The 26,237-nt window shown below is 37.1% G+C and overlaps 6 protein-coding genes across 7 annotated transcripts in view; 1 reads left to right on the top strand and 5 right to left on the bottom strand.

Annotated features, from left to right (window-relative positions):
* LOC129750150 (glucose-6-phosphate 1-dehydrogenase) overlaps positions 1-2,259 on the bottom strand; it is a 63,090-nt gene extending 60,831 nt beyond the window's left edge. The window contains exon 1 of the mRNA XM_055745397.1: positions 2,140-2,259. The gene's annotated coding sequence lies outside the window, so the exon portion shown is untranslated. The remainder of the gene's footprint in view (positions 1-2,139) is intronic.
* A 1,858-nt stretch (positions 2,260-4,117) lies between these two features.
* LOC129745598 (glycosylphosphatidylinositol anchor attachment 1 protein) lies at positions 4,118-6,591 on the bottom strand. Its single transcript, XM_055738763.1, has 4 exons — positions 5,995-6,591; positions 4,742-5,938; positions 4,515-4,680; positions 4,118-4,450 (listed from the first exon to the last, which is right to left on the bottom strand). Exons 1-4 carry the CDS (start codon positions 6,447-6,449, stop codon positions 4,256-4,258), a joined length of 2,013 nt encoding a protein of 670 aa, XP_055594738.1. The 5' UTR covers positions 6,450-6,591; the 3' UTR covers positions 4,118-4,255.
* Positions 6,592-7,615: 1,024 nt separating this feature from the next.
* Positions 7,616-10,269, top strand: LOC129745567 (40S ribosomal protein S7). The gene is made up of 4 exons (XM_055738710.1): positions 7,616-7,718; positions 8,056-8,223; positions 9,423-9,755; positions 9,995-10,269. The coding sequence occupies exons 2-4, from the start codon at positions 8,056-8,058 to the stop codon at positions 10,070-10,072; spliced, it is 579 nt and encodes a 192-aa protein (XP_055594685.1). The 5' UTR covers positions 7,616-7,718; the 3' UTR covers positions 10,073-10,269.
* Positions 10,270-12,524: 2,255 nt separating this feature from the next.
* On the bottom strand, positions 12,525-14,377 carry LOC129746455 (40S ribosomal protein S20). The gene is made up of 4 exons (XM_055740105.1): positions 14,227-14,377; positions 13,900-14,052; positions 13,101-13,190; positions 12,525-12,844 (listed from the first exon to the last, which is right to left on the bottom strand). The coding sequence occupies exons 1-4, from the start codon at positions 14,227-14,229 to the stop codon at positions 12,728-12,730; spliced, it is 363 nt and encodes a 120-aa protein (XP_055596080.1). The 5' UTR covers positions 14,230-14,377; the 3' UTR covers positions 12,525-12,727.
* A 1,535-nt stretch (positions 14,378-15,912) lies between these two features.
* LOC129743251 (zinc finger protein 91-like) lies at positions 15,913-21,218 on the bottom strand. The gene is made up of 5 exons (XM_055735228.1): positions 20,691-21,218; positions 19,467-20,315; positions 19,260-19,414; positions 17,782-17,950; positions 15,913-17,627 (listed from the first exon to the last, which is right to left on the bottom strand). The coding sequence occupies exons 1-5, from the start codon at positions 20,799-20,801 to the stop codon at positions 16,959-16,961; spliced, it is 1,953 nt and encodes a 650-aa protein (XP_055591203.1). The 5' UTR covers positions 20,802-21,218; the 3' UTR covers positions 15,913-16,958.
* LOC129746397 (gastrula zinc finger protein XlCGF26.1-like) lies at positions 20,804-25,686 on the bottom strand. 2 transcript variants are annotated; one of them, XM_055740035.1, is made up of 4 exons: positions 25,496-25,686; positions 24,257-25,426; positions 24,061-24,193; positions 20,804-20,915 (listed from the first exon to the last, which is right to left on the bottom strand). In XM_055740035.1, the coding sequence occupies exons 1-4, from the start codon at positions 25,616-25,618 to the stop codon at positions 20,911-20,913; spliced, it is 1,431 nt and encodes a 476-aa protein (XP_055596010.1). In that variant the 5' UTR covers positions 25,619-25,686; the 3' UTR covers positions 20,804-20,910. The 2 variants fall into 2 exon arrangements, with proteins under 2 accessions (XP_055596010.1, XP_055596009.1); XM_055740034.1 differs by having other exon boundaries at positions 20,828-20,915; positions 24,013-24,193.
* Between the last annotated feature and the right edge of the window lie 551 nt (positions 25,687-26,237).

Below are 26,237 nucleotides of genomic sequence, written 5' to 3'. Positions count from 1 at the left end.
ATCTTCATCGGATTGCAGGCATTGAATCTATCGAAGAGATGGCCAACAAAATCATCTCCAACTTCAGAGGCAAATCGATGCAGTCTTCCATCGCAGAGATTCGTTCTCTTTATGTTTAGTTTAATTTTAAGATAGTGTCTGGTTTTAGGTATAAAATGTTTTTGCTATTACAGGATGTTCTCCTACATTAAAAACTTGATTGCGCTCAGCAAATTTGAATCTTATAAATAAATTTTTATAATCTAGTTACTTATAGGGCTATGAACAGTTCATTATTGAGCTGAACACCTAGTTTAATGCAATAATGTAATATAGGTGTAATCATGATTTGATACAAATAAAGACATATTTAAAAAAAAAAAAAAAAAAAGAATATCTTACATGGGCCTTCCGCAGGGTTCATGTTGAAGTCAACTTTTGTACAACTTTTACGTAAGTGACTTCGACAGTTGTCTCTCTGGAGGCTGCAAGTTGTAATTGTAATTTAAACAAAAGATATATTTTTCGAAATAATTTCTGTAAAAGTACTTATTTTTGTAAGTATTTGAGAACGTTTTTTAACCCTCATCCGCATCAGATTTCGTTACCCTAATCAGCACTAGGAGTGTCAATTTGACACTACAAGTTCAAATCGTTATAACTTTTGGCGTGTTCAACCGATTTTTCATTCGATTTCTAGTAAAAACTGTTTGAGCGATGGTAGAGTTTTTGTAAAAATATGACTGCAAAATTTATTAAAATTCTTACATTTTGCTGTCTTTAGATTTTTCGATGCAACAAAAATTTAATTTACTGGAATTTATCAAAGTTCACTACTTTGTGCGATTTTTTTACAAATTGGAATTTCATCTGTTTTTGTGGTCCACCGTCAGGTTGCACCCGGATTTTCCGTGCTTTTACTTTGTTTGGACCAATCAAAAGTATATTCATTGGAAAGCAAATTTAATCTAAATTCTAGTGAAGTGAAACAATTCACGCTGAGAGATTTCACAAAAATATGAAAATTATAAACGTAAAATCATTCCTGAATTTCTAGAACCACAAGCAGCGCGTTCAGCAAAACGTGTTCGTTTGCTCTCCGAGTAGGTACGGTGGTTGGTGATTTGGGCAGAGAGCCAAGCCGAGAGAATGATGCGTGTCGTGACTTGCAAACGCGAATTACTGTCAATAGAAAATTTACAACCAAGAAACGCACGACACGCATCATTATTTCTTCTTATTAAACTCCAAAACTCCAAAAATTATTGAACTCCAAAAATGTTATATCTTCCTCGTAGCGAGGTAAAGTTAACCCGATTGAGCTGAATAAAATGTACAATTAAAAAATGGTACCTCCTATCTGTTTGCCGCAGCCTTTTTTTGCCTAGAGAAACAAGATTTACTATCGCGGGTAATGTACAAAAATCGGAACGATAAATCCACACAACGACAATTTTTAAGGAAAAACGAAACAGTGAATGGGAAAACGATAGAATCTACCTTTTGTATCAATGAGTGAATCTCATAAACGAAAATTTGCCTCTTTTTAAGGTGAAAAACATAAAAAAGTACCATCATTTACCTTTTCAAAGGGTAATAAAAAAATATAGTTAAATTTTCCTCAGAATATGGGTGGAAAAAATGTAACCCAATTTTCTCGCTAAATTTTTCCATTTTTTTTATTTTCCCTGAAATAATAACAGTTCTAAGTTATTCACTTTAATTTTTACGCGAACTGTAAATGAGCCAAGAATAAAGAAGAATGCTTGGCCCAATTTTTCGTGGTAGGCCTTTTTATCATTTAAGATTAAAATTAACCGTAAAATTGATCAACTATATCATTCGGGCTACCTCAGCACATAAATACTTTAACGGGTTCCTGCACTCGTTCACAGCATTCCTTTGATAAAAAAAAAAAGCTATTGCTAGCTAACATCATTCGTGTACGACCCTCATACCAACCTATATACCAACGTCCCTTCAAAACAATTTGTAGAAGTTGAAAACCAGTTTTTCAATTTTTTTTTTGATCTTGCAAATTCATGCTTTACTTTGTTATAATGATTTTTTTTCCTTGAAGTTGTTCCTATTGTCTATTGTGGGACCAGCATTGACCCAACTCACGATTATTACGAATTTAATAAAAAAGCGAGAACTTACCTCTGATTGATCGGCTTAAATAAATAACTTCTCACACAATCTTTGAAAACTATTCCCCGTTAATGAAATTAAATTCACTCCGCGACGCTTTTTCACCGTTTGCAATGCACGTGTTTTTGGGGTCTTTTGTTGCGGCGCAACGCAGCGAGCGCGGTTTACTGAATGTAAACAAAAACAAACCATTTATGACCGTTTCGTTGCGCCGCCGATTGAATGTGTGCGCGTGAGAAGAAGTTGCACCGTGCGTTGGTACAGTGTGTTTCACAAATAATGCGTATAACAGCAGTTTTTATATTTTAAATTGTTTTAATGATAATGTTTCTAATAAAATTTTCATAGGCGCAATGGTTTTTGAATTAGTTTTTTATTCATCTATCAATATGTATAAATTTCTGCATCATTGAAACTTCCATCTCATGGAAAACAGGGAACCTCCAATATGCCCATCCTGTGATGTCACCATCACGGTAAAACATATCATCATCGATTGCCCCTGCTACGAAGAGGCCCGATTATCAAACAAAATCAACCACAGCCTACGAGTTTCACTTTCAAACGATCCAATTGAAGAAGCCAAAATGATAATGTTTCTAAAATCAACTAGGTTATTAGAAGAATTGTAGATTGAGAAAAGGGATGAATGACTTGAAGAAGTTAAAATCCAACCAAATAAAAAAAAAAAAAAATTGAAACTTCCATTGCAAACATCAGTTTATTATAAAGTAAAAATACTCTTAAAAAATCATCCCGTTAGCCCTAGAGTTCCGAACGAAATCATTAAGCTGCATGTCACAACAATACACACATAGGATAAGAAAAAAGATATCTGCATAATTACTCATCACCATCTTCCGCGTTTCAGCTTTGTTGCGGAAAACAACAAAGAAGCACACTGCATCCATATCAACATTAGTACTGACAAACAAAATTTTGCATACCATTTTGGCAACTCCCAAAGTGTACGGCACTAGAATTCCAGCTAAGCGGCAGAAGAGCGTTAAAATGTATGCACATATTTTCGTTAACTTTGCTTTTGGAACATTCTCTATATTCTATCCTCCTTGGATCCCCATACTCTAGACTCTAACGCTAAAGGAAATGGAAAACCCCACAGGGAAAAAACACATCTCAACAAATGGAGGAGCGGAATCAGCTCATGCACAATCTTTACAAGAATGCATTATGATTTTCGTGAAAAGTTTTTCCTCATACAAGTTGCGTGGTGTTACATAACAATAGGAGCTCTGCATAAAGGTCTTATTATTTTTCTTTCATATTGTCTTCTTCACTTTTTCTCTTTGTTGAAATAGTCGAAAGTTGATACATCTTAGTTTGAGTTCCTGTTTCGCGTTTTCGCAATGATTCATTGTTGAATTTCTCACCATAGAGTCCGAATTATAGTTTATTCATATACGAGATATAGGGATCTATTCAAACTTAAATTTTAACAAAATTCTAAAAAATAAAATTAGCCAAGTTGGGCCATAATTGGCCCTAGGCAAAGTCGTGTAAACGCAGACAAATAAAAAAAATTAAAATTAAGGATCCACCATCGATTTCGGGATCATATTTCAATATTATTCAAGTACCTATTTCAGATTTGGATTAAAGATTCAGAATCCAGATTCCAATTTATAGATACAGTTCAAGATTCAGGTTTTAGGATCACAGTTAAATAATCAAATCAATTGTTGATTTGATTATTCAGGCATAAAGTTTAATATTAGTGTTTCAATTGCATATTTTACAATAGATTGAGTTAAATTCTATTATTTTAACAACTGGAGGTCATAAATCGCCAGATAAGAAATTATGATCGTGTACTTACTTAAACAAATGGCCGTCGTTAATCCTTGTATGATCGCTCAATCAGCTGATGATCTTTCACACGTACATTTTCGAAAGCACCGGATCAGTTTCAAACAATTCTACAAAACTTATCCCTGGCGTCTAAATTGAAGACAACTTCCCTTTTTTGTTTTTCTTTCCAATGATAAGATTGAACTAGCCTTCGAATAAAATTATTTACTGATCCTCTGTTCAATCGGAACCGAGTCTTATTTTTGGTACCGTAATAATACTAATTCACTAGAATGTCACCCATCTCTGTCCATTGCTATCCGCTGGAATGTTTTTGTTCTTCCGCCAATAATGCCTCAGAAGGATCGTACCGTCCCACTCGCTTGTGAGGCCACTTTATCCGATCTTGCTGCTCGATACCAGTACGGTTGGTGAACATCAAGAACCACAACATCGTCCAGCAGGGTAAGAAAATTAGGGCAACCAAATTGAACAACCAATTACCGTAGATCTAAAAAGGTAGAAATAACATGGTTAGAGTTTTAACTGTAAAAGACGAGTTTGATAACAATTACCATTGAGTCTACGACCGAGTATGTGATAGCATCCATGGTGGCAGTGAGAGCTTTATTTGTCGCAGCCCGAATTGTCAATTCGGGGAAAAGATGGATAGTGACGGCCAGCAAGACCAGGTAAACGATCGTCAGTGGATGAAGAACCAAGCCCAACAAACGTGATAGACTGGAATAAAAAAAAAGTTAATAAGTTGCGAATTTGTGTCGATCAAGTTTTAATATGTTACCTTTTGCCTAAGAAACGAGTTCTAGGTTGCATGATTAAAATCATCGGGACGATGAATACCGACAGAACTAGACTAAGTGAAAAGTTTAGCATTCCAACCGTTAGCAGGGCTGTTCCCAGCTCCAGTAGCAAAGCGATTCGAAGAATTTTGGCGTTGTGTTCGTTCAAAGAAACGAATGCCGGCAGGATAACCGTAAAAATTGAAATACTAACCATGATGGTGAACAGACTGAACTGCGTAGACAGATTGGCTGCATGAAGATAATTGTTGATAGCCGGATGGAAAGGAAGAACTGTCGTGAGGGCACCCAGGGAATGTGCCAGTAGCAACAGGAATCCAACCTGAACGTAGTTGAAACTAGCAGATTGTTCGAGTTCATCATCCTCTTCTTCATCGATTAATTTTTCTTGCTCTTCCGTTGCTTGTTCCGAGTCCTCCGAATAATAAAGCGACAGGTACAGAATAAACGATTGGACTAGCAAAGCACCAGCCATTAGGGCTAAACTGGGCATGTAATCTCCGATGGACACAAACCGATCGTGAGTGACTAGAATGTAGAAAAAGTAACTTTGATGGAATCGCTCAAGCAGATTGTTCAAACTACGACTAATCCCTTCAACAATCTGAAGTAAAGAACCGATTCGGGCATAATTCTTCTGTCCACTTTGCCGCTTGACAAATTCCAGCGTGAGCGCTTCGACACCGTACCTATGAAACAAGCCATGATTGCCGGTCGGCACTCCTGTCGATTGACTGATAATCATGGCCAGCATGTTTTGTAGCTTTTCTTGGTAAGTGATAGGTTTCCTCTGATTCGTAGCAGACAACCGATAGGCAGCTGAGAATCCATTCTTTTGCGATAGTTTCTGTGCTAAATTGTGCAAATCCAGATTGGGCAGCTGCCCGTTTAATCCTTCCACCTTTAGATTGATATGATCTACATCAAAGTCCTGTAGTTCAAGATTTATTGCAGCCTGGATGGCTCCTGCCCTAGCATTAAGCGACCCCGCATTCAGCACTCGATTGTCCTCTGAGCCGTAGTAAGCCTGCAGCCATGCCTGCATTCCAAGCTGCTCCTGCTCGGTTATTAAGAAAATTATATCCTTGGCCCAGTACTTTTGCCGGCGAGCGAAATCACCAAAGGCTAACATCAACGGAATACCAGCCGATACATCGGTGTAAACTGTTTCCGGTGCTCTACAAAATTAAAAATACTCGTTATGACCAAATATTCACAAAATGACATAACTCACCGATAAGGAACGGAGACGACAAACGCCTCGGTCGATCCGATTCGCGGGGCCCGCAAGATTCCGTACACATTCTTTCCGGTAAATACTTTGCCGCCGCCTAGCGGATAGTTTACGGTGAAATTGTGCGTGTGGGTGTCCAGTCCGATCTTTCGCATCTTGGCCAACAGCCAGGCGTAGGGAATACCCTTCCGGTGGGTTTCCCGTTCCCGTTCCAGCTCGGCAGCGTACGTCTTGGCCAGCGTTACCGTTTCCGATTTGAGCTCCGAGTAAACCAGTCCGGGGAGCAGGGCATTCTCGGAAAAGTACGTACCGGAGTTGAAATTTGGATCCGGAAGCAGCAGGAACGAACCCAGACCTAGCAGATAAAGTGAGAAGCATATCAGCCCGCTGTGCCTAATCAGGGACCGGCAGTATTTCGCTTTCTGGGAAATCGATGGGTTCGTTAGGAGACCCATGGCTTTTGTGTCTTTTTAACTGATTTTTAAAGGAATTCTAACACGTATACGGGCACAAACTGATTAAAAAGTTAAAACTGTTTTATGAGCAATAATTTTATTTTCAAATTTGTGACATTTTCAAAACTTTAAAGGGCTACACTCATCTTGCGAAAAACTCAGTGGTCGATCTAAGTATACTCATTTAGGAAATTCTGCCAAAAGTGGGTAACTTTTCGAAACAAAGCTTATAGGGTAGTATACATTAAAAATTTAAAATTAGGGATTAAAATTGTCTGTAATTTTTTTTTTCAATGAGATGAAGGGATTTTAAATTCATAATAAAATAATTCATGTAAATTATTGTTTTTAAAGACAGTTGAAATTTTTTTTAATGTTTTTCGGGAATTCTTGGTTGGAATTTCAGTAGCGTTCAATGTGTTGCCATTGCCTTAATTACATGAAAAAAAAATATTTTATTTGTTATTTATTACTACAAAACAAATCCATTAAATGGATTAAATGGAGCTCACGCAAGATTTCATTCATTAAACTTGTTCGAGAACTCCAATGTGCTCCAATGACATTGTAGATTGAAGAGTTGTTTGATTCGTTTTTTCGTCCATCAATCTTAAAACTATTGTTTGTTTAAATGATTTTGGTAAAGATAATTCAAGAAACACTTTTGCTGTGAGATTAAAATTCAATCGCAGAGAAAAAATAAAATATAAGTAAATTTCAATACATATTAAATTTCCAGAACGAATGTTTTGCTTGTTCGTAAAACAGCAGATTAGTTTTTCGAATATGTACATGATTTGCATTTAATTTATAACGTCACAAATGAAGTAACGTTTCCATCTCATCTTTTGGATGATTGCCAAGTGTGTGAGAAATCTCCTTTTTCAAGTTGCTTGAAAAAAAAACTTTTAAATAGTTTTATTTGCAGTCACCAATGTGCTGTTAAATTGAACACCTAAAGCTTCTCAATCGATTTTGGAAAGGCGAAATTTAAATCATCACCTTTTTAAAACCTGAGATGTCTCAATAAATTTTAAATTGCATAAGCTGTTGGAGCTCATAATCCCACTATCCAATCAGGACGCAGCCATAAATAAAACGCAAACTTTTCGAAACGCAATTTCGCCCGACTTCCGGCTTCCAGCTGTCATCAAACGTCAAAAGCCCAAAAATCGACTGTCAAAATGCTCGATCCCTTCTCGCTCTTTTTCCGGGCATCTTTGATGTACGAGTGAACACATTTCACTGTGAACACAAATTAATTTCGATGTAAGTGGCTTTTGTTGGACTCAATTTCGGTTGCAATCAACGGGAAATGATTCGGATTTAATCGACCTATCGGATGCGGTCAGAAAACCTAACCGCCGGTTGTGATTTTCCGTGTTTTAACTTGTTTGAATTTTGCTTGAAGATGTGTTGATGACGAGACACTGACAATAATCTTCGGCTACCGCAGCAAGCGTCTATTGCTTGTTTCCGAATGTTGACCGAACCGATAATCCATTTTGCATCCGAAAAGTGATCCTTAAAGTTTTCCCATTTTTGAAAATGTTTCCTATACGGCTCCAGATCCCTAACATTGTTTACATTCTCCCGATTCTTTCAGATGGTTTTCGGATCAAAGGTGATCAAGGCCGGCGGAGCCGAGCCCGATGCGTTCGAGGGACAGATCGGCCAGGCCATCCTGGAGCTGGAGATGAACTCGGACATGACCCCACAGCTGCGGGATCTGTACATCACCCGTGCCCGCGAAGTGGAATTCCTTGGCAAGAAGGTAAACAATCGAATTATATGGTGATTTTTTTTTGTTTATAGGTGGTTTAATAAGAGAAAAGGGAAATTATGAAAAAGTTAGGTATCCTAAGTTGAGCTTATTCAGTCTACATGGAGTTGACACACAGTACAAATCAGTTAAAATCAAATGTTTTAAAAACTTTGAGTCATAAATACTTCGAAGCTCAACTCAACAAATTTGATTTCAAATTCAATCAGTCATATTCACTATTTGCATTTTTTTTATGGAAATTTTGTATTCAAAATTATCTTGTTAAATCATTGTAGTTGACTTTCAGTAGACTTCACGAAACATTCACAAATTTTTCTGTTCATAAAGTTTTAAAAACACCTTTGAATTCCATTAACTATTTACCAGGTCTTACTTTCGTGTTGCCAAGAATTTCAGTGCGGATTTTTGACTATGTTATTCTAAAAATGCAACTCGTAACAACTCTGGTTTACAGAAGTTTTACTTTTGTATATGTGTTAAACCTTAAGGATCTCTGCCACCAAAATATCTAGAAAAAATCTATATTCTGATTTGATTTGAGAATTCTAATTTGTAATTTTTTTTCACAATCAGATTTTGTTTTTTATAAACTTTTGTTCTTTCAAGAATGATTACTCATAATAATAATTATTATTATCCAAACGGCCTGCGGCCAACTCTTTTAATTTGGGTTAATCATAGGTGCCAAATTGTTCAAAATATTGTTGGACAGTGATTTTTTTTTAAATCACGTTAGGCCGGAACAAATTTCAAATCCTTCTTTTGTCACTCAGAGTTGGAACATCGCGAAGGGGGGACAATAAAAAATAATGCGAAAAACAAATAAATTGGAATAAATTGCACAAAATCTTGCATGCAAAAAATTGCATGCTATATCATTGCACAAAACCTTTAAAATAATGAAATTTTTTATTGAAAAATTCAATAAAATCAAGAATACACATGGTGAAATTACTTCCATCTTCCAAAATTTCTTTTTTGGTCTTGTAATCTATCGGATACTTGAATTTTTTTATCAAAATTTCCACGGAATACTAAAAACTTTATTTATTTCCCCCTTCGGGTTTTTTTGGAATTTTCGAAGGGGGGGGAGACAAAAGAAGAAATTGATATTTGTTCCAGCCTTAAATAAATTTGATAAATATGTGGTACAAGAATCTGAAGCAATTCATTCTTGTTCCATCCAGGCCATCATCATCTACGTGCCGGTGCCAAAGCAGAAGGCCTTCCAGAAGGTACAAATCCGTCTGGTGCGTGAGCTGGAGAAGAAGTTCTCCGGCAAGCACGTCGTCTTCATCGGCGAACGGCGCATCCTGCCGAAACCGAAGCGTGGCCGTCGCGACCCCAACAAGCAGAAGCGCCCACGATCCCGCACCCTGACGGCCGTCTACGACGCCATCCTGGAGGATCTGGTCTTCCCGGCTGAGGTCGTCGGCAAGCGGATCCGGGTCAAGCTGGACGGATCCCAGCTGGTGAAGGTCCACCTGGACAAGAACCAACAGACCACCATTGAACACAAGGTAAGTTTCTCGTTAGTCGACTTTCGGTTTCGAAATATTCAGCATCACCTACATTCGGAGTAGTTCGTCTTTTACTTTGGAATTATTTCGTCTATACGATGCTAACAGCAATCTACGATCATTCTTTTTGGTTGTCCTGTTTCTAGTAACAGAAACAACCGTATGAAGAATGGACAGTTTTTAACTACTTAAACCTTTCATAGTACTAGAACTTAACTTTTTTTCTTTTATCCCCGCAGGTCGACACATTCACGGCGGTGTACAAGAAGCTGACCGGACGTGACGTTACGTTCGAATTCCCCGAACCCTACCTGTAAACCAATCTAGGTACATAATGTTAAGAAGTGAGCTGTGTGCGAAGTGGTAGTTGGCGTGCACGGAAAACTGATGGAAATGTGCGTTGCTTGTAACATCTTTTAGTTTATATCCTGGTGATGAAAGACGGCACCTCACTGCTCCATACACCGACAGTGAAACAATAAAAACATAAAAAGAGGAAAAGTCAACAAAGGTACCTTACCAGTTCGATTTTGTTTTCTGAGAAATGTCTGAAAAATATGGTACAAACACAAATGGAGCCTTTCTGATTCGCTTTTTGATGTCCTCGATACCACCATCACTGGCTACCAAGTTACTGGAAGCACTCCAGGATTTTTTGTGTTGATTTCCATCGATTTGGTCTTTCGGGTCTCTCCGAACACAGGTCTCAAGCTCCCTTGGAGGTTTCGGTGAGGTCGTCTAGTTTCCTCTGCATATCCAGTTGTGTTTGGACAAGCAATAGAGTCTGGTTAGCCAGATCAAAGACGTTTAGTTGCTCTATTGTTTCTTCTGCAATTCTCGGATTGGTCTGTTTCATTCCAGCTGTTATCGGGATAAGATCGTACAAGACAAGACGTCGCGTCGTGCAGGACCTTTACTAAAAATACCTTATAATGTGCTTTGATAAGATGAATTAGTTTCTATGGGACTCCTCTTCGTTTTACAGCAGCCCAGATGTTTTCGTTGTTCAGTCGTCCGAATGCTTTTTCGAAATCAACGAACCCTAGCTGAAGAGAGTCCTGGAATTCGTTGATTTATTCTAGTATTATTCGTAACGTTGTGATGATCGACACTACACATGAGACATGATTGTCTGGATCGTAATCCAGCTTTTTGTCATGGAAGAGGAGCGTCAATTTTCACCTGAATCCAGTTAAGGATCACTTAGTACAGTACTATGAGCGTTATACCGTAGACACCAGATACCTGTAAAAATGTAAATGTGAATATAAAAAAAAAACAAATAGCACAATGCCAATGTATGTGATATATCGAGATTTTTCCTTTTGTGTATGTGACCGTTAGTTTCACGATAACCCGTAGATAGCGCTGCGGAACAATCGCCGAAATCAGCCTTCAGTGGTCAGTCTGGGTATCTGGTGTCTGCGGTTATACGGATCAACTTACGCTACGCTGCCCATATTTGATAAACGGTCTAATGTGCCATGAACACCACGAGAAAAAATGCAAAATAAGTGTTTTAACCATTTTATTGCATCTTAATACTCAAAATAAAGTAGATCTATGTGCATAACAATCATTGTAGCTGTAGGACGTAGGCGATTGAGTTAAATTGCAAATTTAGATCAAGAATTTATGAAAAAAAAAATTATCTCAATTATCAAATATAACGTGAACAAAAGTTGACAAATAGCTCTGAATTTGCCTGACGTCATACGTTTTCAAATATTGCTGCGGTTCTCTTCTACAAAATGGCTTTGACTTAGTTATTTAAAAAAAATTATGGAAGCTCTCGTGAAAGCGATAAGTAGGAGGAAGTTAGTAGCAGATGCTTTCCAGGGCATAAGAGGACGAAAAAGGAAGAAGCTGAGTTGGAAATTAAACGAGTGAGACACTTGAAGCATTCGGTGCTGCCTGGATAAAATACGTTCCGAGAATTTAAATTTTGAATGTACTAAGTTAACTGAAGAATATTTGAACGCCAAGCATCACCCACTCGAAAACATTCCGAACTTTTGAAAGCCAGCACATCAACTTGAGATTTGAGACTTGGAAAACAGTGAGGGATTTGAAAATAATCGGTTTGAATAAAAACGATAACTCCCTATTGATATTTTGACTTTCCAAACAAAGTTAGGCATATTTGAGGTGAGTGACGCCTGGCTACAAGCTTTTTAGTGAAACATTACTCAGTATAAACATAACTAGAAATGGTCGCTTAAATTGATTTAATTTATAAACTATCAATTGATCAATTGACAAGTTTATTTAGTAACGGATCACATGTTTTTTTTTTTTATTATTTACAAAAGGTTTTATTAAGGCATTTTACTTATGAAGTTTTTATGTGCCGGAAGTATTTTTCCTAACTTTGGGTGAGTAAGAGGGGGGCCGTAATCGTCGCTACTCAACTGTTAATTCAACTTATTATAGGAAAGGAAAGGGGATTAACTGGGGTCACTTCCAAGAACAGTTTCCATTAGGGTCCGGTGGTGGCTTCCTGCAGCTGTGGTTTCGATAGCTTCCTCAGGGTTTTCGACTTCCTGGCCAGCCTTCTTTGTGGTGTTGTAGGACCCGTCGGATGAAAGTTTGTTCTGATAAATAGACGAAACAGGATCACATGTTGATCCCAATAATTCAGTTTTACGAAGTTTATATATTATAACGATTCTAACTCTACTCCACCACAACAACAACTTCAAGCGCTTTTTTTCTCAATCAAGTGAAGAAGAACGTTTCTTTTAAAATGAGTAAATGGACAGTGTGGAATTCATTTTTTGGGTTTTTATTTTTTGGTAACTTTTTAATATAAAAAGTTAAACAAGCGGCAACCAGTTGCCGCTGCTTTCATGGACCACCAAAGTCCGTTTGCCGCCAACAGGTGAGGGAATGGTTCTCATTCTACACAATCAGTTAGCACAAACAAACGAACGAATGGATGGGCTGCTCGGTAGCTCCCGAAGCCGATTCGTTTAAGGGTCGGCGATGGTGACCTCAACCTCTACACCGGGTTCGATGTTAATCGAGGTGATTTGCTTCACGATCTCCGAGGGAGAGTGCAGATCGATGATACGCTTGTGCAGACGCATCTAAACAGAAGAGAAAGAAAAACATTGATGAGTGTTGTTACAAACGGCGACAAACGATTTTTTTATGATCGTAAGATGAATGTTTGAACCATTAGAGACCTGAATAGATTTCTAGACACCTATCAAGCACTATGACGAGGACCAATTTTAGTCTCGGCGCGACTTTCATAAATGACGTCACTCTTTGTAATCGAACGTTCACTTTGGTTTATAGTCTGCCTACCTACAAGAATGATGCTTATGGAGCGTATCTTACCTGGAAGCGATCCCATGTCTTGGAACCCTCACCGCAAGGTGTTTTACGGGTAGTGATACGCAGGATCTTGGTCGGCATACGAACCGGCCCCTACAATAGAAAGGAAATTCAACTGTTAGAAAACATTTAATTGGCATGATGAAATTTTGAAGCATTCAATTGAATGTGTCCAATTCTTCGATTTTCGACAACTATTTGAAATAGTTGCTGATGGTAAATCATAGAATCGTGTTTACTGTAGCATTTACTTAACTAGGGCAAGGGACATGTATTTAATGGACTATCCCAAGCCCCCCAGGTAAATGCAGGACTATTCATCTGTAAGTTCATAAAACGTCAAGCCGGAAGAAATTTAAAATCCTTCTTTTGTCACTAAGATCAAAATAAAAATTTAAATAATTTGGACAAAAGTTTGCATGCAACATACTTGTATACTATCTACATTGCACAAAATGTATTTAAATCGAAATTCGCGATCTTTCATAAATCGCAAGAATATTCGATAAGATTATCGAAATTTTGAGCACTCGTAGTTCTTTAACTTCGTGTTTTTCGAAAAAAAATCGAAGGAGGGGGAGGGGCGACAAAATAAGAATTTGGTATTTGATATGGCAGTACGCTACAATATTAGAAACAAATGAACACCTAAATTGTTTGAAGTTTAAGATATAACCATTACCAGTACTTTATTAATATTCGAAGTGTTTTTTTACGTGTTTTCCTTAACCTGATTAAATATTTTTTAATGTAAGTGAAAGGCTACGGTCAATAAATTACAATTAACCAAAACATGACTCACCTTAACACGCAGCTTCTGCTTCTTGGCTCCGCTGATCAGATCAGCGCAAACCTTCTCCAGGCTGCGGACATTGCGCGAGGTCAGGGTGATGCGAATGCGGTGCACGGTCGCAACCTCGGCAACGGGCTTCTCAATGTCCTTTCCAGCGGTGGCCTGCGAGAAAAAAGAAATACTAGATTAGTCCCTTGAAGACACGTGTTGGAAAACAAGTAACATAACATAACCTAAGAAATATCTGAAAACCTAATCTTTCCCTAACTTAAAATCAGGTGAATATAGCAACTTACGTGTGCCGAAACCGACAGTTACTATTGGAACGCTAATTACCATGATGGATGATTTTTGTTTTAATTGTCCTGGTCGAGATAATCAAGGATTTCTTGAACAGCGCTGAACCAGAAGAGACTTCACTCTGGTGGAGCAGTAAACGAAATGGACGAGTCGAGCAAATGCATTTTTTCGCCTGCTGCCTGCGTGAGGCGCGGCGCCTCTACTGTTTTTTCGCTTGTTTATTTTTTTTTCGAATTTGACACATTCAAATTTTCGCCCGAAAGTTTGCGTTCTGGACACAGGGTGCTCGAAAAGTTGTCGGAACGTAAAGTACGCAGCCCAACCGTTAGAATTTTTTCAACGCGAGTTTTATCGAGTTCGGTTTGCTCATTTTCAAAGAAAATAGTGCTATAAATTCTTGATTAAACCGTTTAAATAGTGATTAAGTGCACCAGAAAGGTTACAAAACACATCCGAAGCTAAAGATTTAGTTTTGAAAGCGACGACAGGATGCTGATGAAAATCAGGTGAGTTAAATAATTTCTATATCGTATTGTGAAAAAACCATCATTCATTAAAATTTGAATCTTCAAATGAGCTTTTAAGATCCACTCTTTAAAAGTCATGAAAACTCAAAGTACGGATTTAAAGAGAGATTTACGCTTCAGAAGAAATTACAAAATATTGAGAGAAAAAACATGTGAAGCGGGCCATAGACTACACAAATGGCTTGTGCAAATTCTATATGATTCCAAGACGATTGTTTGAATCTATGCTCGCCCACGCACGATACAAAAATATTTCACGCGAACACGAACGAATGCTGGCGAAAACAGCAACAACAAAAAACCACCTCCACTCCAGCTGGGGCTGAGTAAATGGCCTGAAGTTTGTACAAACAGCGCCATACACCATGCCACAGAAGGTTGTTTGTACAAAATATTTCGACGCAAGTTGGGCCACAACACTGGCCCTAGCGGTCCCATCAACAGGGACAACTTCAAAGAAAAAAAAGTTATGATCCCGACCGATTATACTCAAACCGTTTGCGCGCTCACATGCAGTGCCATATACGATGCAAATCGTATTCACAGCGACAGAATTTCATCGCATTTGCACAAATACGCTTAAAGAAAACGCAAAAATGTGCTAAAACAAAAATTAAATAAAATTTTCAATTTAATTTAACAATTTAAGTTCTTTTTTTTTTTTGAATTTTTTTAACGATAATTTAATTTAAATTATGTAGTTTTAGTTTTAGATACTCTTTATATTATTAATTCTTTTAAATCTTAGTTTTATATTAGATCAATAATGGATCTCCTAAAAGGAATATTCTTCCACTGAAATTCATTTTTAACAAATATTGTTATATTCCCTCAATACACTTCCTCGCCTTAAATAATCACTTTAAAAGTTCTCAACATTATTAAAACCATGCTCGCGTTTTCAAGTACATATCAAATTTTTTCTTTTTTTTGCTGTCAGACATGCTGAGAACAGTTAGCGTCCATTACCAGGGGGCTCAAATCGAGTTTTTTTTTTTGAAAAAATTCCACGTTGTAGGGGTATAATAGCACAATTTATTTATACTTTCAATCAATGGATCAATATAGGCCTAAACGAAGAATTAAACTTAAAAAATTAAACTTGGCTTTGAAGTAGTATATTTTACCTTTTTTTTTATTTCTATAGAGGTTTTTCTTTCAGTTCTTTTAATAAATAAATTCTTATTTGCTTGTAAAAATCCAGAATCGATGATAAATTTTTCCTTCTTAGTTTCTTTTACTTTTTGTTTGGTTTATTGTAATGACTTACAAGTTATGCACAAGATAAAAGTTTGAATCCCTATGACTTAGTTTGTATCCGCTAAATTTAACGATTTTTCTGTTCACAATTCGTTTGATCACAATTACACAGTTTTCTTCTTTTTTGTTTGGTTTTTTCTTATTTTATCCACATACCACACAGATACGTTTCTTTTTTGTTTGTTTTTTTTTTAATTCTCTTTAAAGTTTTTTTTCTTATAGCCTAAATTTGGTTCACTGTTTTCTTCCTTCCGTTCAATACATTTTTAGATAAAATACTGGCCCTTGTCTTGATTCAAAACTGCGTCTTGAAACAGCTATAAAATTTCGACTCGCTTACTTCCCAATGCAATCTGTTGGGTTCAAACACGACCGATACGTTTATGCTGGTTTGTGTTTTATGCTAATTCTGACATAATGAGTATCTATATTGAAATTTCAACTACTAAGTCTGGAAAAAGACAATAAGAGCGCTGGCCAAATTGATTTTAAAATATGTTTAAGATTGTATATAATAGACAAATTTATTCTGCTTTTTGGAAACATACGATAATTTAAATAAATGTTATACGTTCATGCTTTCGTTTTTGGTTTGACTCGTAATTTGATATAAAAAAAAACTAAAAATAACAGAAAATTGCATCTCTGAGGGCTGAGGGTGCATTAGAGGAAAAACTGTGCTCGATATAAAATAAATAATATATTTTTAACAACGTAACCAATCGGTGGGTAAAACAAACATAAAATAACTACAAACGTGCCGTTTCTAACGGTTCGAAATGTCGGAAGTTTCGGTTAGCAGGACACAGGTAACACAATCGAATTGGTATAATTTCCGAATCAGGCACCACTCAGCCACAATCACATCTATTAGTAACGACTAATGCTAATCATAGTTAAAAACACGTTTATGTACTGTTTGTGTGTATGGTAATTATGGCAATAACGTAGGAAGCTTTGTTATACGATCATGCAAAAATTTTAGCTAGTATTTCGGATAACCTCATTGAGGGTACCACAGTTGGGCTTCGCTTGGGTCCCAGAATTGACACTCAAATTTAGAGGGATGGCCTTGCATCGTTTGGCGTTCCTATGCATGAGATAATAGGAACGATGTTTGAAAAGTTTGTAACAGACCTCGCACTGATACAGATTTGATCGGTTGTGTATGGCCTGATGTTTGTCGTAGTCGTATTTAAGTTTGAAGCTTAAGTTACAATCCAGACATTCGTAGGTTCTTGGTTTGCGAGTTTGCTTGTGCGTTTCCAGATCTCGTGTGCTGGCTGCCGTTTGGCCATGGTGACTCCGAATGTGCAGCCTCAGAGTTGATTTGAAGTTGAATACCTTGGAACAGATGACACACTTCAGATCCGATGTCTGATCGGTGGATTCATCTCGGCCGAATTCCGTCACTACCAGGGTGCCACAGGTGGTGTCGAGTATGGTTGGTGTCGACGAATCTACCCGATATTCAGCGGGAGGAGATGGATTCATCGGCTGCGGAGTTCCTTCAGCGTGCGCGTTCGGAGGACTCGTTTCGCTGTACATTTTGCTCAGCATCTCGTAGTACGCATCTTCGTCGAAGTCGTAGCCCAATTTCGCTCGGCAACCGCCACAGAGTGGCCCGATTTTCCCATCACTCGGCTTCACCTGCAAAATCGAAAAAAAATCATTATTATCCTAAGAGTTAAAGTAACACGAATTGGTCCATCGTTCAATTAATATTTGAATAACATCAAATCAAAACATAGATCAATAAGATATCCAAAAATGAATATTGTCCTTGTTTTCTAAATATGCTCACCTCAATTTTGGCAATCTTGTATACATTCTCCACTATCCGTTTGAGCTCTTCGGACGATTCGGTTTCGATGGAGCCAAGCTCCTCGAACGGCTGCAAGCACATAATGCATTTCCTTAGTTTCATATCCAGGGCCTGACACTGGATATCCGCAGCCAGCGATGCAGCAGACCTGAAATTTGAACATGGCCATACAGACTTGCTTTCTTCGGCAGCTTAGGAGCAACACAACAAAAAACTATTCTCTATTCTAGTTTGCACAAGTGGGTGGAAATGAGAAGGAAAGTTTGTGATTTTTCCTCCTCATTTCGAAACCGGCGGCTCGATACGCGCGCATCCACACTGGATGGTTTCGTACCGACCGACCACCAAATGTACTCGTCCAATACGCCTCAGCCAAGCATGTTGATATAGATAGATAGACGAAGGAACGAACGAATATTGTTTTCACAGGGGGAATGAGAAGGTGAAGCCAGAAGCGAAGAACACGAACGAAAGAGCACCCCAAAGCGAGTGTGTGGAGAGAAAATTGATTTCGACATCTTTGTTCTCTTTAGACACTGCTGGGTGCTGGAAAATTTTCCGTCGGGTTCGGGTTCTGAAATTGATCGCCGTTTTCGGACCTTACCTGAACCTGTAGGGGTCGACATCCATCACCGGTGGGCTTTAGCGCGCCACAGCAACAATTCTGCGATTGGTTTCGATGGTTTTGTGGTCTAATTGGATGGTAAATAAACCACAAAGACTGCTACGACACTGCCACCAAGAATCTTCCGCTTTGCGTCTACGTATGTGAATGTAAAGAAGGAAAAAATCTGGCAGAAAAAACTTTCGTTTTTTTCTTTCTTATTGGGACGAGAGACAATTGTAGCGCTCCATTGACAGCTAGATTTTTTTGTCATGTTTTTCTCAGTTGGGTGCACTCCAATGGGATTTCAGGTGGGGTGATTTTCATTCATTAGAATGTTGGTTGTATACATTCTTTCTTATTAGACTAATTTTTCTGATAGGTAATTAAAGTTCCTCTGGTTTTTCCTTTCTGAATTTGCCATGTCCGGAAATCAGATTGTCAAATTAATTCAGTCAAGCACTAAACTTCTTTTATAAGGAATGATTCTTCTGTCTTTCTGTTGGTGTTTCGATAAAAAAATGTTGCTTGAGTTTTATGATAGGGAAAAAGCTAACAATCAATATTGTTTCTTGAAAAAAAAATGTTTCGATTTAAATTCGTTTTTTTCGTGAAAGTTCTTGACAGAAAAAAATAATAACCTTTGAGTTCATTCAGTTCAGAAAAAAAGTCAATCAGATTGATTGTCTACCCATGTGATGTCAATTTACAGCACTTTTGGCTATAAACTCTTCTAACATTGCTTCCTAAAACATTTCGAATTTTCAGGGAAATTTTCGCAGTAATAATAACATTTTCGTCTTATATTTATTTTTGCAATATATTTTGTCTTACCCTTACACTTTGTAATTATGTACCTTTGAAAATTGGTTTATTTTGTTGATATTCCACCCATTCCTCAGGGTGAACCTTTTTGCGATGGGAACTTAGATTCGCTGAATAGTTGAACTTCCGGTCGCAAAACTCACAGGAGTACAGAACCTCACCCGTATGGGTAGCTATGTGTTCCTAGAAATGAGAAATAAGTGAACGAAAGCTTAAATATTTGTCCGAACATTACCTTCAAAGCAAACGGTCGTTTGAAACTTTTATCACACACGGTACATTGATAGGTTCGCTGATTTTCGTGATGGTATTGCATATGCTTTTTCAAAGCGCCGGCTGTCGGTGACCGTTTGCCGCATATGTCGCATTCAATCGTCATTGATGCTTCCGTGTGTCCCTTCATGTGTTTCCTCAGGCTGCTTTTATTTTTCAAAAACTGACCACAAATAGTACAACGAACACGTTCTGAGTCTACATGTTGCTCGGTCAGATGAGCTCGCAATCCACCTTTTGATTTAAACTGTTTGGAGCAGATATCGCAAGGAAAGTTGTTTAACCCCTCATGTTGAGTCTCAACGTGAGCCTTCAATGAATATTTTGTCGTAAATGTTTTATCGCATTTTTCACAAGAAAACTTTTCTGTCCGCTGGTGGATAAGACTATGAGCATTTAGAAATTTACGCTTGGCAAACTTTTTGGGACATATCTCACATTCAAACTGCTTTTCATTTGAGGTTTCACGTACATTGATGTTGTGGCTTTGAAGACAGTCATTCGATGTTACAGTTGTCTTGCATTCCGTGAAGGTTTCCGACGTGAAATTTGTTTCGGAGTCCACTTCGATATCGTCTTCTTCATTTACATCGCTTTCTTCAAAGTGGTCAGAACAAGGCTCTATTTTAATTTCATCCACCGTAATTTCAGAATCTATTTCTTCATCATTTGTGCTGGTTGATCCCATGTCAATAGTAATTTTTCTTAAGCGTTCTTTGTAGACTCTCTCCACTTGGTAGTAGAAATCGTAAAAATCTAACAGTTTTTCTTGACACCCAGAACAGATGTGTAATTCGATGAGCTCATTAGACTATTTGATTTAAAAGAACAACGTTATTGAAAGAAATGTATCAATATTCTACTTGGGCCTCTACTGCATGGACTCTGAATCCTTTGAGAAAAAAAATCTCAACGGAAATAACTTTATTGTTTTTTAACTAAGCAATTTATACTAAAAAGAATGTTTATTCAATAGTCTTCATTGTTCAAATCTGTATTTGTAACTGAGATACATTTTTTGAAGGTTTTTATGTCATTGCTAGTTGAATTAATGTATTAAATTGTTTGAATTATTTTACAGTACAAGTACAGAATTATTCTAAAAAATTGTAAAAAAAAACTTCTGAGGACATATTATGGGCTCTTATGCAGTAGAGGGTTAATAGAGTTTCAAAAAAGGACTTACCGTAAACCAAAAGTGCTTCTCAATAATGCCCCGTACGGAAGATGATACATCTTCAATGGTATTGATTAGGCGATGATTATCGTAGTAGAAACAGAAATCACAATTCTCCATGTTTTTGATTTTTAGGAAAGAAAAATGCTCAAATACTTTGTCAGATGTAGGTAAATATTTTATTCATTTTTTGTCTGCTTGTTTTTTATGTTGTTGTCGATACGCTACATTACACTGAAAATCAAAAACAAGTATCTCGCATTTTATCAACCAAGTAGGCACTCACTTTTGTGTTCTTAGTTGCAAACATAAAAATTTTGATCATTCATGAATTTTTTCCTGCAAGTTTTTCTATTCCAAATGAGGCACTTAGGATCAGAGGGGTGCAAGTGATTTTTTATCAAAACTGAGATAAACAGTTTTTTGGATAGTTAAAGTATAGATTAACATTCTGTAGAAGACACAGGTCAAAAGAAATTTTTTTTCGATATTTTTAAGCTATTTATAAAAAAAACGTGTCAATGAAAATCCTGTTTCGTTTGGTGTCAGAAGGGTGCAAGTGCGCTTGCACCCTTCTGACACCAAAGGATTATACTTTTAGGCTAATTTCATTAGAACGTATACATTTTTGTCAGTTGAAAACAACATCATCTAGCTCCTACTAGGATTTTCTACTGGTTCTGACCAGGATAATCCAAAGTCCTCAGATAGAGAAGTGATGAAAATAGATTCAGGTGTAACTTCGTCGGCATGAAAATCTCATTGTTATGTATAGAAAAAATTCTAAAATATTTTTTATGGCAAATTTAGCCAATGCTAATAGGGATAAAAGGCAAAGACAAAACGCACTTAACAATAATTTTTTGGCAAATACCGTGACCGGCCCTAATTCTGCGCAGTCCCAAACTCTGCGCATTTTCATATTCAAACAGAAATATTTCAAGATGTGATGAACAAAATATTCATAAAACAAGCTGAGTCTCTTCAGCTACTGTTTATCTTCAAAAAGCTTCCAATTATTTTGAAATCTGATGAATGGTTCGCGAGAAATGGGAAAAATCAAAATAAATGTAGGAAGCAAACGTTGAAAAATGGCCGCCGTTAGCAGTACAGCTAAAGTGTTAGGAAAACAAAAAGATCAAATGAAACAATGTTAAACAGAATTTTCTCATTGGAAATGCCTTTACGTGGAAGATAAAATCATTCTGAATATGTCTGCTAAAAAATTTGAGAGAAAAGTGGTTTTTCAAATCACAACAATGATTTTACCAATGCGCAGAGTTCTTAATGCGCAGAGTGAAAAGCACCGAAGAGAACTGAGGTTAAAGCTGCAAGGAATTGAATTCAGCGAGTTAGGAATCTTTATTTTACACTTTTCTAATAAGTTTTATAGGGTATTCGTAAAGTTGTTAACAGTTTCTTAAGAATCCCTTCGAATCTATATGTTTTGTTGACAAAAAAAAAAACGAAAATCTTGATTTGCGTTTTCTATCATGTTCGCGTGTTTATCGTTCAGTCCCAACTGTACAAACTGTTCCGACGTACAGAACTAGTTCCGGCGGGCCACAAAATCGCCCCAGCTGGGGGAACTATGCGAAGCTTCTCTCGGTTCACCCGCTCACTCGCACTCGTTAACTAACTGATACTGACTGATAGTAAGCCAAATGAAGCAGCGCATAGTTTCCTTCAGCTGGAGCGATTTTGTGTGTGGCCCGCCGGAACTTCTTCTGTATGTCGAAATAGTCTGCACTACACACCAACGAAACAAGTTAATTTGACCAGATCCAGCGAAGAACATGATCGGTCAACAAATATTTGGTAAGCGAGCTGCAGGAAAAAAGCATCTGCAAGTAACATAAGCGAGTGTAAGAAATAGTGAAAGAAAGTGTCACATAAGCTTCAAAGATCCAAGGCATGAATTGGTCCTTTTTCATAATTTGCAATAATTTACTAAGTGTAAAACATACTTTTTGATACATTTGAATTAAATTAAATGTTTGTCTTACCAGTACGAAATGGTATATTGGTTTTATTTGGGTGCGCAGAATATGGGACATATGCGCAGAATTAGGAACAAATAGAAAATAGTGCGCAGAATAAGGGCCACTTGTATTTTTTTCCAAATGTTGTAAATTATCCACATTTTTGCTCCAAAATTGAGCTCTCATTATTTTTGCCGTTAAGTTCGTTAGTTAGCCCAACTGTACACGAAATTTTGAGGAAATTCATTGAAAGGTAAATTTTTTATAACTTAAAACATTTGAAAAATCCTTAACTGCGCAGAATTAGGGCCGTTCACGGTATATCTAAGAAAAATCTCTCGGATGAAAGCTCAGAGGATTCAGAGTATTCGACAGGCTCTGATCATGATGTCACATACTATCCCACGGAACAAAAAGAAAATTCGAAAAGTTCGGGTCGTTGCGACAGGTAGTTTATAAAAAATTACATTAAGTCTTTTAAGGAATATTTACATAACTGTTTAGGAAAGAGGCCTGGTATAATTAGACCAAAAAAAGAAAAAATAAACATCCACGGTTCTTCTGGAGAATCAGAATTTGCTGCTGCTGCAGTTGCTAGCGAGAATGAGTCCATTCCTGGAGAGTGAACTGGCCATTCATCAAGACCCCAAAAACGCCAACGAAATCAGGCACTCTGGAAACTCATCTTGCGAAAATAGCTACGAAACCAAGGCGTACGGAAGGAAGCGTACGTTGGTTCTACCGGAAAAAGCGACCAGCTAAACAGTTAATTTCAATGAATGAACACATATGCAGGTATTCTTGTGTATCCATTAAGGAAAAAGAGAGATCGAAAGTTTTCAACAAATTCTGGGAATTAGAATAGTGGAACTTATAACCTCGTTCATTATAAGTTGCATAGAAATTTGAAGCCCGAAAACGCAGAAAATTAAATGTGTGAACAAAAACAAAACATCTAGTATCGTACTGAAAATACTCGTTACATACAGGTTCCAAAAGGATGCTATCATATTGTTTGGAGTCAAGTGTCATTTTTGGGATCAGAAGGGTGCAAGTGAAAAATATCAATAAAAGTAGTTCGCCGTTTTAACATAAATATCGTAAAAACTTTGGTTTTTCTTTCAGAATCGTTCATTTTAGACCTCATAAGGCACACTCCATCGAAAATTTAGTAGAAAAATTGATTCGATAATTTTGATTTAGAAAAAAAACTGAGGCCCGTTTTCTCGAAATCATCATTTCGGCACTTGCACCCCTCTGATTCTAAGCGCCTCAAATATTATTAATTCTTGTTTTTGTGTTGTGCGTTTATATTAATAGAAAGAGGGTTTTTAGCCTGCAACCTTTACCCTATTCATTTTTGTTCAAAGAAGTAATGCCACTGAAAATCGGTTTACTTTGTTGGTATTCCTGCCATTCCTGAGGGTGAACCTTCTTGCGATGGGAACTAAGATTTGCTGAACTATTAAATTTTCTGTCGCAGAACTCACAGGAGTACAGCATCTCACCTGTGTGGGTAGACATGTGTTCCTATCGAAAAGCAAAACAAAAAACTTGTTTTCCATTCGTATCAGGATATATTGTTGACATTACCTTCAGAGCAATCGATCTTTTGAAGCTTTTATCGCACATGGTACATTGATGAGTGGGCTGAATTTTGTGTTGGTCTCGTATATGCTTCTTCAGAGCGCCAGTAGTCGGTGATCGTTTTCCACATATGTCACAGGTAATCGTCAATGATGTTTCCGTGTGTCCCTTCATGTGTTTTCTCAGGCTATTTTGGTTTTTCATGAACTGACCACACACAGTACAGGGAACACGTTCGTTATCTACGTGTTCGGCTAGATGAGCTTTAAGTGCATATTTAGATTTGAGTTGTTTGGAGCAAATATCGCACATGAAATCGGTTGATCTTTCATGTATGGATTTGATATGAGTTCTCAAAGAACTTTTTTTTGGAAATTTTTTGCTGCATATTTCGCAAACGAATTCTTCTTCTGTATTGTGAATAAGCTTATGGGCATTTAAACTATTTCGCTTGGCAAACTTTTTGAGACATATATCACATGCAAATTTCCTCTCATCCACGGGTAGATGTACATTGATGTAGTGGTTTCGAAGGCTGATATTCGATGGGAAGTTTTTCTTGCATTCTGAACATTGGAAAGCGTCTGGATTTGTGTGAACTTGGATGTGGTTCAGTAGTCGCGATGCTCGAAAGAATCGTTGATCACAACAAATCACGTGGCCTTGTTGATTGTGAGTTTTCTTGCAATGTCGCATTAGCCCGTTAAATGTTTTAAAGTTTTCTGAGCATACATGACAGTTTAAGTTACAGTATAAAAGTATTTCTTCGTCAACTGCAAGTTTCTTTCGTTTCTGTGTTGTGGTACCGTTTACAAGTTTGGATGTTATTTTCGGCCCTGAACTCACATCGACAACTCTTTTAGTTGTATCGCTTTCATTAGAAGGATCAGAATACAGATCTTCAGATTTTATTTCCGTTTCTGGAGATGCATCGATATCCTCTTTTTGAATTGCAACACCTCCTTCAGTATGGTCAGAATACAGTTTTATGTCTAATGCATCCACCAATATTTTTACATCTATTTCATCGCTGCTCTCATTGGTTGATTCCTTTTTAGTTGTATATTTTTTCAAGCGTTGCTTGTAAACCTTTTCCACTTGACAGTAGAAATCGTAGAAATCCGACAGCTTATCTTGACACACAGAACAAATGTGTAATTCAATGAGCTCATTAGACTTTTTGGTTTAAAAAAGAAACAACTTAATCAAAACAAATTCCATAACGAAATTCAACAGAGGACTTACCGTAAACCAAAAGTGCTTTTCAATAATACTCCGCACAGAAGATGAAACATTCTCCATGGTATTGATTTGCCGATTATGGTCATAGTTGAAACAGAAATAACAATTTGCTTCCAGTATTTCCATATTTTCGCTTTTAAATTAGAGAAACGAATCAGCTGATATGAATTATATATGTTGTTTTTGTCTTTACATGGACACATTACACTGAAAATCAAAAACATCCACTTCGCTACACGCAGCGAAAAGTAGTGCCATTGAGATAAAAAAATACATCTTTGATTCAAAAACCTCATGTACATTGAAACAAAATCCATTTTCCTTAATTCAAGTAAATTTTAAATTGAACCGAATTTTTATTTCATTAAACCAATGTTCCAAATTTTTGAATCAAAAGATTTAAATTAAATTCAAGAAATTTTTTTTTCGACTCTGAATCAATGTAAAAATTCATTGATTTAGATGAATTTTCTTTTGAATCAAAATATTTTTTCGTCAAACAGTCGACACATCTTCATTTGCTTCTGTTTAGCGAACGGGTCGGCGAGAAGTTTTTTCGACAACCAGTCAGACCATTTCATCTTCCTGCCGCGCAACAGTCAGACAGCACCGGAAGGAATCACAAGACTTAGTGGACACGAGAGATAGTGGACTCCTAGGTAGGTCTATCAAAATCAATTTAATTTCAAATATACCGTCAACCTAACAAACTTTTTCAGGGCAACCATTCATCCAACTAATCGCT

This window comes from Uranotaenia lowii, chromosome 2, assembly GCF_029784155.1.
Source record: "Uranotaenia lowii strain MFRU-FL chromosome 2, ASM2978415v1, whole genome shotgun sequence".
In the NCBI taxonomy this organism is placed as follows: domain Eukaryota; kingdom Metazoa; phylum Arthropoda; class Insecta; order Diptera; family Culicidae; genus Uranotaenia; species Uranotaenia lowii.
The sequence above is the reverse complement of the archived record's forward strand: the minus strand, read 5'-3'. Positions and strand labels throughout refer to the sequence as shown.